This window comes from Pocillopora verrucosa, chromosome 11 (assembly GCF_036669915.1).
Source record: "Pocillopora verrucosa isolate sample1 chromosome 11, ASM3666991v2, whole genome shotgun sequence".
NCBI classification, from domain to species: domain Eukaryota; kingdom Metazoa; phylum Cnidaria; class Anthozoa; order Scleractinia; family Pocilloporidae; genus Pocillopora; species Pocillopora verrucosa.
This window is the reverse complement of record NC_089322.1, coordinates 21,469,846-21,482,975: the sequence shown is the minus strand read 5'-3', so window position 1 is coordinate 21,482,975 and position 13,130 is coordinate 21,469,846. Positions and strand designations below refer to the sequence as shown.

The following is a 13,130-nucleotide window of genomic DNA, read 5'->3' as shown; positions in this document are numbered from 1 at the left end:
TCATAGTATTCTTTATATAAAGAACACTACGACAGATGACTTTATCTGAGAGGAAGTATATGTCCATGTTTTAGATGAAAGACTTAGAGCCTCATCAAGGTCTTCATCACACCCTAAAATTCCAGATTGCCATGTATAGAATCTTGAGCATGTGGGAGTTTCTTTTAGAAGCTACTCGCACAGGCCTGTGACGGTCACATATCTAGTGAAGTATGAAAAGTCCATGTAGGGTGGCTACAGTGGAACCAAAAATCTTATAATTATGAGGTCTTCTATAAAAAACCACTCGGCTGCACCTCATGCTTCTAAACCTGATAAGACAGTATTGCTCATTCATTAAACATCACATTAAAAAACCTATAAGTAATACTGCATTATATACCCATGTATAAGCTGGCACTGCAGAGTTTCAGAAAACTTAAATAATCAGCATGATGAAGTCTGAGTGGGCTAATTAATACATAATTGAAAGGGTATGTAAAAGGTTATGAAAGGTGGATAAAGTGGTAATACCCTTCCCCTAACCCCCAGTAGTACAAAATGTACAATGATTACAATTTCATATAATTAAAAAGACATACTTGATAATTTGATGTGGGTAATGCCACCATGTAATGCGGTTTTTGGGATTGGAAGCCGGTCATTGAGAGGTTGACATTAGTTCCTCTAGGTACTCCTCTATGAGAAACCAAGATATGCAGCCAGCTGTGGTGTTGCTTTAGGAGCAAAAACAATTTCTTCAATTTCAGTAGTCGCAAAAAGTTTCCCAGTGCGCATCATTTTGTGGAAGGTGGGGGCCTCAAGTCTCCTATAAGTATAGGAAACATTCTTGCCAGGCACCCACATCCGAGCTGCTGGTGAAAGAAAGAAAAAGAATATGAAATTATCATGTACTTTTAGTATACACAACAAAGCCTTTTAGATATATTTTTGTATATTTTTTTCTTTTTAACAATATAACATAATATATAATAGTAATATGTAACTCAAACCATTGCAAAACATCATTCTCCTAACCTGCTGTGAAATCCTCATTGAATTGTTTGCCAATGACTGCGGCTTTATAGGACTGGGTTTATTGCTAGCATCAGATTGAGGATACCACAATCTTTCTAATCTGTCATTCACAATTTCAAGTGTGAAATAATTTTCCTCTTGAATGTACTTCTGTAACAGAATCTTGACTTCTAGGGGCAGCACTCCCTCAAGTTGGTCATGCATGACATCAAGAACAAGTCCATCCGTAATGTGGAAGTAACGGGACTGGTTGAGAACACTTCTTGTTTTACCCCATAAGTTGCTTCTAGATTTGCATCATTTTCTACAAGCCGGCAATGTCTGTCATGGATTGCTCTTGTTCTAATTTGAAAATCTGCTTCTGTAAACTAATATCAATGTGACATTCACAATATGAGTTGTATAATAGTATATTAATCTCAAGTCCATGAACTTTGAAGTGTAGACTCATATTAACACTATTGACACAGGGTATGATCAAAAGTCTAAACTTATTTGTAACAAAATTTAGAATGCCGGGTAAATAATCTTTTACACTTGACACATTGAATAATGACCAAAAATGCATGCACACTACTACTACTACCTTTGTGTTAGTGTCTTCTCTAGTTGCCATACAAATTCTACAAATCCTTAGACCAGAAAAGCTCTCCTGAAAAACCACCAAGAGAATGTGCCCCAAGATTGTCACTTGAATAAGGTCCAATGGAACCACTGAATGTTCTTTCTTGTTCATCTATCCAAAATGTTACACCTCTATCCTAGGAAGAAAACAAATACATATTTTTTAATTAAATTATAAATTAATATTAATGACAATGTGCACTTAATTATTTTTATATGGTTGAACTTACATTTAGGGGACAGTTAAGTGTATGCTACAATATACTTACTGCCTCTAGTTGATGCAGGTCTTGCAGGAATGGCTGCAGTATCCTATTCATTCCATACTTTTTTATGAGCGGTACTCGGCACAAAAGCAATTAGCTGAATTGAGTTGATAACCAGAAACGGTATTCTGGACTAAGATTTCCCAGATTGAAGTAAAAGGCTCCTGATGTTCATAAAAAAATCAATTTCAATGGCAATAGTCATAACATGTTGTGCCAAACCAAATGCATACCTCAAACAATGTTTTCCTTTGATATTTTTCAATTCTGCTTAATTCTGCTGACTGTTTTTACCACCTATTTATGTTTAAGGTATTTGGCTCAACATACTAGGTATGACGTATGAATCAAGGCTGAACCTTCTTTAGTTTGGGTCAACACAAATGTGCTATTGTGCAGCACAAACAGAAGCACGTCGTATGAACCAGACCTTACATTTGCACTTATTTTACACTGCACATTTGAGGGAAACTTAATATCAATGCATGTACGCATTCAATATTTTGATATTGAACAGGATTGAAATTTAGGGATGGTGGATGTTGCATGTCAAACCTCATAAACATTCATAAGTGAATAGGATATCCCCAAAAGATCAGTTTTTAGAGATTTCTCAAAATTTCCCTGCCAGATATTGTTTAAACATGACAAACATGCAATTAATATCTTGTGGATTAGTTTGGTTGTAGTTTGTTTTTTCATCATCTGCAAAACACACCATCAACAAGCACACACACACACACACACAAAAACAGGAGATTGTCAGTCAATAAATAATAATGTTCATGATAATTATTAATGCTAACAGCAACCTAACAAAACACGTAATAGTTTACATGCCTGTAAATACATGATTGAAAAGCATACCTATTTTATGTTTTTTTGTCTTTGATCCAAGCGGGTTTTGTTACTTGAAAATCATCATAGTAACAATGAAGAAGTAGTGCATTACCAGGTTGTCCAAAAAGAGCATGCATTTTGTACTGTTCACTATCACAATAGTCTCTTAGAATTCCATCATTTGAGGAATGACCATTCATAACCTACAAAAGTACCCAAATTATTGAAATGTGCCACAAGTAATTTGTTATTAGAGGGACTGTCATGTAAAATAATGGTATTGATTCATATTGTCAACTTCAAAATGATATCTAAATTGTCACAAAAACTAAGAGTTTTCCAAATCACCACACCCAAGTTCCTCCATAAAAACATGTAACCCATACACTGAAGTGTTTCAATATAACTATTAGTGCAGTTTTCGTATGACTGTGAAACGTTCACGGCATGAACAATGTCATGGGAAGGAGTCAGCCAATTAAAAATCTAGAAAACATCACGGTCACTGCAAGACACGCACTCCTCGTCCAATCAAATGCAAGAAACATGGCACGAAACACTGCACGGACACTGTCACTACGCGGACACGGCACTGCTTAGCCAATCACATCGCGCAAAAAGAAAATCCAGCCAATTAAAATCCTACGTTACGACACGACACGTTCACGGCACTGAACTTTTCACAGTCATACGAAAGCTGCTCTATACAGGGACTGCACAGCATCCTAACAAGTGTGTGTGTGTGTGGGGGGGGGGGGGGGGGGGGCGCCGCCCCCGCTAACATCAGAAAATGCAAACCTAACCCTACCCATCTCTGCAGTTCCTGTTATATTCCCTGTTCTACATACATCAAATAGGATGCTTACCTCACATAAAACATCTGCCTGATTGAGCAAAGATTGTAGGGTTTCAGTATCGAGATGTAATGAAATGTTTCCTTGACCAGGCAGAGTTTTTGCTTGCCTTGCAGATAGCGATATTCAGCATATTGATTGAGGATGACTTCCTGTGGCTCCTATATATATTAAAACTCATATCAGCATAATAATCAATATATTTATATTATTTTGGTAATGCATGTGTTTATAAGAAGGCTAATTAAGATGACTTTAAAGCAAGTTAACACAAGTGATAAAATACATTAATTTGTCCCATATCTTCTAATCACATCTATTAAAGCCTGGACATAAGCTAAGGACTTACCACAAAGTTAAAATTCTCAACAAAGTACTTCATCTGTTGGTATTCATTCTGCAAACGTTGTTTTGCTTGGGAGTAGATACTTGGCTCATCAAGTACTCCAGATAGGCCCTCAACATCAGCAATTTCTATTCCACTGCTTTGAAGGCATGCCACCACTTTGTTTTTCATTTCCACTAAGCTACTGTCCACTAGGTCTCCGTATGTCAAGAATAGCATTGATTGTCTGTTGGCTTAGTTGATTTTCTTCTTTGGTTTTTAAAATAAACAGTGCCAAGAATCTTGTCACATCGTCGACGTAGTTTGTGTCTTCATTTGAATCGTTGTCTTCTCCATCTTCTTCATCAGAGTTTTCATCTTCTACGTCTTCATCGCCTTGCTCACTTACGTTCGCAAAATTTAACAGTGCATTCTTCTTCTCTTCTCTCTGGATATGGGATTTGAACGAATTGAATTTTCGAAATGACTGGCCGCATTGTCTGCATGTGATGCTAAAGTTTGGTTCATGACTGTGAATAAATTTGATATGATGTAATACAATTTTGAAGCTTCTACCAAGAAAACTAGTACAGTATGGACAACTATGCATTTGGATATACGGAAAACCTTCGATAAACAACGACGCGCTGATGAAGGAGAACACAGAAAGACCCTAATTCAATGGCTCTTAAACGAATGTCTGGGTGCTGACCAGTAGAAACGCAGGCTCTGGGAACGAGATTGGAATGGTAGTAGGACAAAGTTTGAGACAAATCAACTCTTTTCTTATAAAAATATTTATAATATATTTCATTACAACGTAGATATTATTTTAGCCGTCTTTATTTAGGATATATTGTATGAATGAATATTTTCCAATTTGAGTTTCCTGTTGTTTTGGCGCTAAAATTTAACCTCGATGTGATGAACATGACCATGTGATAGTGGCTACCAATCAAAAAAAAGGGCGCGAATGTACGAGATAAAACTCTTGTTCTCCATGAATGCTTTCTCTCACGTAGTCCAACTCTTTGCATTGCAATAGTCAAGTGAGCTCTTTAGCGTTTTCAAAAAGATGGCAAGTTTCCCGAAGTCTGTGGACGAGGTTAAGCAGTGGATGATACAAAATGGGTTTTCGTCCCACGCTTCTACCTTTGAAGGTAAGCTATAACTAGAGAATTTGTACAATATTAGGTTAACCTGAATTTCAAGTTTATTCGTACAAAGCTCATTTGTTGTCCTTCAGTACATGCTTAGATCTGAATTTTAGGTAGAGATATAATACAACGATAAATCATGTATTATTTTAGTTTATTTTTGTGAGGATTTCTTTATTTTCCAAGGTTATTTCCTTGAACTTCGCGCTATCTGTACCATGTACGACCATGTACACACTCTGGTAGGATCTAGAGAGCATTACCCGTTGTATTGCAAATCGGTGCCATTTTGAATAAAAAAAAACTAATTCATAAGGAATCCAGATGAACAGTAAAACCAAAAATCAAACTCGGGTTTTGGTGATTAAATATTACGAGGAGATTTGGTTGATCTCTTTCCAATGGAAAGATTCTTGGTTTTGTTCCAATGCAAAGATTCTTGGTTTTGGCGGGAACTTCGGTACCATTCATGCTATGCCGTGCTAAGCACACATAGATAGGTCTTGCCTAATACCTAAGTACAAAACTATCAAGCTTTACCCCACATTCTTTCATATTGATTCCAATTGCTCTCTTTTCTTTCATAAGAGAACGAAATCGATGGCGAAGCAATGCAATGCTTAACGGAGAATGCGTTAGTGCAACTGATACCTGTGGTCGGCCCTAGAATGAAGTTTATCAAGCAACTTGAATCTTTGAAAAAAACCTCCAGGCCCGAGAGTATTGATGTAGTTGAAGAGGGTACCCCAATTGCCAATGAAGAAATGGAAGTACAAGACAGAATTCCAGCTGATACAGAAGTAAAAGCAAGGTTTGAATCTTAAGTTATGGTATAATATTGTGCTACATTATAATACTGGATCATTATTTCTATGACTTGCTTCAACAACCTTGATAACTTTGTTTTTATAACTATTTTTGCAAAACAATAGTTTAAAAAAATAAAAGGTGCGGTCGGTTTATAGCCTTAGATCTTACAATCAGTGCTGAGCCTCTGCTTTTGTGTAAGGTAGTTTAACTGCCTTTTACCATTACTTTACTCAATTGAGTATACATTCGCTTGTAAGTAGAGACTGTTTTGTAAGATACATAAGGACAGTATAAATTTGTTTTGTGCCAACATGGTTGCTGTGTAAGGTGTTTTGTAAGCACCTTTTACCAGTATCTCTTTTGAGTGCTATATTTAATAGCGCTCATCAAAGAGGACAGAAATGAATTTATACTTATTAAAATTTCAGAAAAAGGAAAAGAACTCATTCCTTGACGGCTAAGAGAAGACAAAGGCTTGCTCGCAACAAAAGGAAAAGGGAAGAAAGACAAAAGTCAAAAACGGGACTTGAATTGCTGATGAGTGATCTAAAACAGAAAAATCAGAATCTGCATGAAGCAATAGGAGTAGAAAAGAAAATGAAAGAAAAGTACTTCGAGATGTGGAGAGCTTCAGAAAGGAAAAAGAGAAACTAAAAACAACTAAATGTGTATTCCAGGGATGTGCAAGGAATAATATGAAAAATAATACTTCTAGGGAGCTTTTGCAAATCCAACCAACAATGCTAGAAGATCTTGGACCAGATGATAACCTAAGTAGTGGCAGATTTGGAACTGTGTGCTTAAAAAAATTTAGATCCACACCAGTTGCAGTCAAGTATTTAGAGTCATCTAGTGTTAAGGAAGTTCAAAGGGAAGCTTCATTTTTGGACAAATGTTGTCACATAAATCTCCCCATTATATTTGGGGTAAACACAATGCAGAAGCCTTATTTCATAGTCGCAGAATTTTATGGTAATGGATCGTTTAAGGCCTTGACACTAAGAGAACTTTTACATAAGGATGAAGAACATATTAAATCTTATGTAAATGGTCCAGAGTATTGGCTTCATTTAAGTTTCCAGATTACTGATAGTATTTGCTATTTACATACTATGGGAGTGCTCCACAATGATATAAAACTGACAACATTGTTGTTTCTGTATCACCTGTAAATGTTATCACACCTATCTTAATAGATTTTAGTAAGGCCACACTGATAAGTGAAGGGAAGATTAAAGTTCTTACTGCTGCGGAGAAGGATCGCTACCGCAAAGAGCACATGCAAATTGCCCCTGAACTCATTGAGGGAACTCATCCCCAATCTGTTAAGAGTGACATATATTCTCTGGGAATTGTTTTTGCCAGTATATATAAATTTACTAAATACAAACCCATAAAAGAATTAGCAAAAAAAAGTTTAATGCCCTTTCAAACCAGATGTACATCATCAGAGATTTTAGCAATTCTAATGGATCTTATGAAAGTCTGATTTACTTTTTTAGATGACTTCAATCTGATTTGTTTGAATTTGTTTCCATCTTACTTGGAGTAATGTTTTATGCCATTATACATATCAGCCATTGATAAGGTGTTCAGGTGTCATTGAAATGATATAATTGTTTTGCTTCAAGATGTCATGTTTGTTAAATAAAAAGTCTATTTTGATCCATTCCTTTCTGTCTTTAGGGACATCCATTATCTACAGCTATATTTTACTATTCATACAGAAAGAGGCTGGAATTTGATAACAAAGTTAGCAGTCCCTGCCCTGATGACAATATAGTGCTAAATGCAAAAATGCTTTGGCCAAGAGTGTTAACACTTCCAACCAGTTTCCGACTGGATGTTACTAGAACACTGGCAAGCAAGGAGAAGCAGAACATCAATAAGAAGTTTAGAAGAGAGTTCATAGGCTCAATATACGATCATTTTGCCCGCTACACTTTGTAAGTATACTTGTTTGATATATGTTTACCACTTTTTGATTGATGAAAAGCCATCAGGAATACATTTTATTGTGGTGTAGGGAAATGCTAAAATTGGCTTATTGTATTTTCATCAATGAGATCTTATGTTGAAGAAGAAGGTACTGGTATTAGGTTACTAATTATTGTACATTTCATTTTATTTTTTGGTTTGTGAATTGTAGGTATCCCACCAAACATCAACTCACATCTATTTGTGAACTAATAGTCCAGAAATATCCCTTCCTGAAAGATACCTCAATTGGTACTGGATATGTAAGTACCGAATAAGTACTCTAAGGTTTTGAAACAAATGATATGTTGATATCTGATGCTGTTATATGAAAACATGAAAAAGTTTGCTACATATCCCTCAAAAAAGTTTTCATATCGAGGCCTTAAAGGTTGATCATGTTCACTAGTAAAAAATGCAAACCATATGTGACCTTGCATTTTAGCTTATTACATGTTTTTTCATGACCTATCCAGAGTTTTCCAAATTGCTGACTGATTCAATGATCTAATAAAAAGGTAATTTGAACATTGACTCCCACAGTCAGAGAAAAGTCAGAGAATTTGGCATTTTTTTCAAGGTCGGGGAATTTTGATTTTGGTCAGGGAAATTTGCAATTCATCAAAATAGGGAATTTTTCTTTCATCTTTGCAACATCTTCTTGGTGATTATGTTTCCAAATGAAATTTCCCAAATATTCCTGGTGTCCTTCATAACAATGACTAACTAGAAGTGTGCCATTGGGTGATGGAAAAAATTGGTTTTGGTTTTGGTCTTGGTCAGGGAATTTAACTTTTTCATAAGAGTGGGAACCCTGTTGAATTATGGCATGAAAATAATACTACAGCTACTAGAATGCTGGCACATAGTTTTTTTTATTTTGATTTATTACTCCTTGAGTAGCTTTTGCGAATACTAGGAGATCAAAAAAGGAGATACAAAAGAGATTCAAAATCTGAAAAAGAAAAAATATATGTGCAGAGGATTCTAGTACTGAAATGTCATATAAATGCAAATCATCTATTACATCAGAGATAATTGATTTCAATACTATTTCCAGGATTCCTGGTACGCTAGTCTATACGAAAAGTTCCGTAATGAGAGAAAGTCTATTAAAGATGACCCGGAAGTAATCCTCAGGAAAAGAAAGCCCAAAGAGAGTTCCAAAGAGTGTGTGAAAGCTAAGCTTCGCAGAGGAGCCATAAACTGGGAGCCACCCTTTCCAGAGGGTGAGGATGAGGTGTCTCTACAACGACATAAAGATTTTATGAAGAGTGAATTTGAAAAAAGGTCTCCAGATTGGGCAAAGATAAGCAAACGAATGGCACTGACTTTCCCCAGCAGACGGAGACTAATGAATGACAATATGAGCATCAAGGAAATAAAAGAACACTACCCTACTCTATTTAAGTTTGAACAGGTATGTTAAGCTATATATTGTTGTCCTTGTGAACTATGAGTATGAGCAATCTAATTGTGTTTTCTCTGTGTCTTTCAACAAGAAAGTTGTGTAGAAGAAGGATGAGTTTAATAAAACTACCCCCACATTAGGGTGATTGGCAGTCTGGTTGTTCTGTCAGGTCAGCACAATTTGCTGCCTTGAGTAACTGGGCAATTCTGGGTGTGTTGGGTGATATGCAGACATCCTATGCTTGCAAGATGTGAATGTCCTCTCTTACTTCATATGTTAACAGAAATATAGGAATTATTATTGATGCTATTCAAACCTTTGTTCCTTAGATACTGGCTGAATTTGAAAGAATTTTGGGTCTAAATTCAAGTGTGGTGGATTCATTCAGGTCTAATTTTCAGCAAGTCACTGACCCGATTGTAAAACTAGGAAAGACAAAAAATAAGAGTAAATCAAAAGAAGAAATCCAAACGTTCCTGCACCTCCTGGAGGATGATGATAATGACATGAACGAAGATGAATCAGAACCAACAATTGGTAAGAAATATAAAAGAAAACAATATCTTATCATGCGAGCTCGTGCTTTTCCCGTGTATAGACCTAATCAGAATCAAATGCAAATTGCCCATTTCAGACAATGTGATGTTTACAATATCGTCTCTGGAGAATAGTTTCTTTGTTTTTCATCACATGGTCTGAAATGGGCAATTTGTACAGTCAAGTAGGTCTATTACAACCCATTTTCAAGTGCAGCAACAGCACATGCTCGAAAGGTCTGTCCTTTCAAACGTTTTAATATTTTTTTCAAATTTTTGGGTATCTGATGTCTTCATATCATATTATAAACAATTTACTACACTGCTAGTTTGTGTGTTACCCTGGACAATCTTACTCCTGAGCTGTATTTTTTCTTGCACCGGAAGGCTTAAAAAATACCGTCGCTTTACTAAAATTTATTCAGTGTTAACACAGAGCAGTGCAGTAAACCTCTATATTACTTTGGATCACAAATATTAAAGGGCATCATACAATTAAGTAAAAAACAGTGCAAAGATTAAAACTAAGCCAGTTTTGATGAACCTGGTCCAGTGTAAATACCCTAATTGTAGTGAAATCAATCTAAATCTTTCAATTATTTCTAGAGGAACAAGCTGAAGTGGCCATGGCAGTACTGCCATACCTTCTTCTGCCAAAGTCTGGCCTTATTTCAACAGATGACTTTGTCCATTTCGTATTTGTAAGTATCATCAAATTATATTTATTTCTGAAAGAATAGTTAAAATTAATGGTTCTAGCATCTCTATTTGATTGACAAGATTACATTATTTTAGGATTTGGGTGCCACTCAATTCCAACAATTTCATTATTGAACATATCGGTACATACAGCTTGTTAAGGTGACTGGCTACTTTTGGAAATAATGTTAAACTTTTTTTGAAACTACAATTTTCCGAAGTAAAATTTAATGCTTTATTTCAAATCTGAAAAGAAAAAATTGGTGTCCAGAACTCTTTTTGAGATAATCAGCATTTAATGGTAGCCCTACGTACGAGTTTTTGGCAAAAAAAATTGCACCACACAAAGTGACAAGAAAAAAAAGTCATAGTAGATAACATAACAGATTTTACAGCTAAATTATTATTCATATGATAGCTAGCAGTCTAATATAATTCGAACATTAATTATGACCTATCATATTGTCAGTCAAAAAGGAGGTGCCAGAAATCACATTGGTTATAGTGGTTCCCGAAATTCTGCGAACTCATTAGTTGCACATTTGGAAATAATTTGGTTTTTCATTGCAGCTAGTCAAAAATATAAAAGGCACCGACTGATTATCATTGATTGACAGAAGCAATAGATTCAAGAAATTCTCGTCAATAAATTTGACAAGCTGTATTTTTTTTAAAAAAACAAATATTGTTTTCAAACACAATAATTATTGACTCTGGAGTTTTACTTTTTTTGTAGGAAGATGAAGATATTGATGAGATCGTGAAGATTTCCAACAAGCCTTTTCCAAGAATTGTATTTAAAGGGCAGCTAAGTTCCCCCGACGCTATCTATATAATAGCAGATCAGCAAGTGCTATGCAGCTCAACAAACACCACTCTGTTGGAGGCCACAGTCTGTTTGATGGCATGTTACTATGTGTTCCTTTATGACTATCCAAGTGGCCTCAATAACTTCTATTTGTACTTGCAAAAGTGCATATTGCAACTTCAGGATGGGAAGAAGCTACCATCCACAGTAATTAATTTTGTAAATGACATTGATGCTATGTCAAAGATCTGAAAATGTGATTTTATAATTACTTCAATTGAATGATAACTTAATTATACTTCATGTGTGGTTGATATTCAACCAATTGCATATACCTGTACACAATATATTGATTTATTTCGTAAATTATTGGGCAAATGAAATCTAGGGAGTGAATTACAATAAATGGTCCAAAGCTATTTGAAAAAGTACTGTTCCCTTGTAGGGCATATTGTTCAGATGGATTAGGGGTATTAATGAAATGGTATACCTGCATCAAAGGAATTGCACTTATTTAAAGATGGCTCTAGACTATGTATGGTAATTTACTCTGTAGATTTCAATTGCTTGATAGTGATTTGTAAAATATATTAAAATATTGCTTACAGTGTATTTTGCCCTTGTTTGAATGCCTGCATCATGTGATCAATGTTTAGATTATCATTCAATCTTTTTTTTCAAAACCTATTACAGCTTATCCAAAATTAAAGATTATTTATGATTATTTGAGTGCTCACACTAAATTCGTGTGATTCAGTATTCCCTTAAATACATTTCATTGCATGCACTCTTTAAATTAAGGATTTCTTAAAAATTGTTACTATTTATTGCTAAATAATGTTAGACCATTTTACATTCATGGAAGAGTGGACAATTTTTATAATTTTACATTTTACATGCATATCTTCAGAATTTTAGCAAACAAAAAATTATTCGTTTTGCAAATTTAATATAGCTTCATGATTTCTAGTGACACATGCTTTTATTTATTTAGCTTGATATACCTCTTCTAATAACATTGATGATAACCAATCTGAACAGTTTTATGCCATGGAGGTAACTCATTGTGAGAGTAAGCTAACTCATTTTCTGTAGTAACTTAACTCATTTTTTTGAGTGAAGTGAAGTTTAACTCAAAATAAAGAGTCAATCTGGATGCATTTCGTATGAGTTTACTGAACACATTATCAGAGTTGTCTGTACTCATTTTTGAGAAAAACCCACTCATGTTTTGAGTAGAGTTAACTCATTATTTGAGTACTTCTAACTCTTTTTGAGTTGTCCTAACTTACTCCAATGAGTTAGTTTTACTCAATATAGATAGTTAATCCAACTCAATATAAAGAGTTATTCTGGATGCAAGTTGAACTCGTTATATTGAGTTGGAATCACTCAACTTTTTTAGCGGTGTACCATTCCACATTACGCTGTGCCATATGACGCAACGCTACAACGTTTGTGTACTGTATTACAAATGAGTGTTAGGCTATTCGCAATTGAGCTAGTCCATTTCACAATTTCATGTTCCAACTCGACATGGGTAACTAGACCGTTTATCATTTGGCTAAACTATCCATGTTTAGGGTGTTCTGTTTCACGAAGGAAAACTAAACCGTCTATAATTTGGTCATGCCATTCCTTTATTGGCTATTCTATCTTGCAGCTGATCTTTAGACCAGCTTTGTGTTTGCTGATCTATTTGAGATCCTTGTATTTTTGGCGGTGACGGCCGTCCATAGCCTCGTTTTTAAGAACGTCAAACAAAGACGTCCCTTGTGAAGGGTAACAGAACGCACGTACAGTTTG

At 35.2% G+C, this 13,130-nt stretch overlaps 1 protein-coding gene, 1 long non-coding RNA gene and 1 pseudogene across 2 annotated transcripts; 1 reads left to right on the top strand and 2 right to left on the bottom strand.

The window, feature by feature from the left end:
* Positions 1-1,221, bottom strand: part of LOC136284243 (uncharacterized) — a 6,241-nt pseudogene extending 5,020 nt beyond the window's left edge.
* A 26-nt stretch (positions 1,222-1,247) lies between these two features.
* On the bottom strand, positions 1,248-1,959 carry LOC136284069 (uncharacterized). The gene is made up of 3 exons (XR_010719066.1): positions 1,911-1,959; positions 1,604-1,778; positions 1,248-1,385 (listed from the first exon to the last, which is right to left on the bottom strand). It is a non-coding gene; the product is annotated as an uncharacterized lncRNA (long non-coding RNA).
* Positions 1,960-4,593: 2,634 nt separating this feature from the next.
* Positions 4,594-12,480, top strand: LOC131786819 (sterile alpha motif domain-containing protein 3). The gene is made up of 8 exons (XM_059103884.2): positions 4,594-5,086; positions 5,672-5,894; positions 7,621-7,839; positions 8,043-8,133; positions 8,931-9,290; positions 9,611-9,818; positions 10,424-10,518; positions 11,253-12,480. Exons 1-8 carry the CDS (start codon positions 5,002-5,004, stop codon positions 11,574-11,576), a joined length of 1,605 nt encoding a protein of 534 aa, XP_058959867.2. The 5' UTR covers positions 4,594-5,001; the 3' UTR covers positions 11,577-12,480.
* The last annotated feature ends 650 nt before the right edge of the window (positions 12,481-13,130 follow it).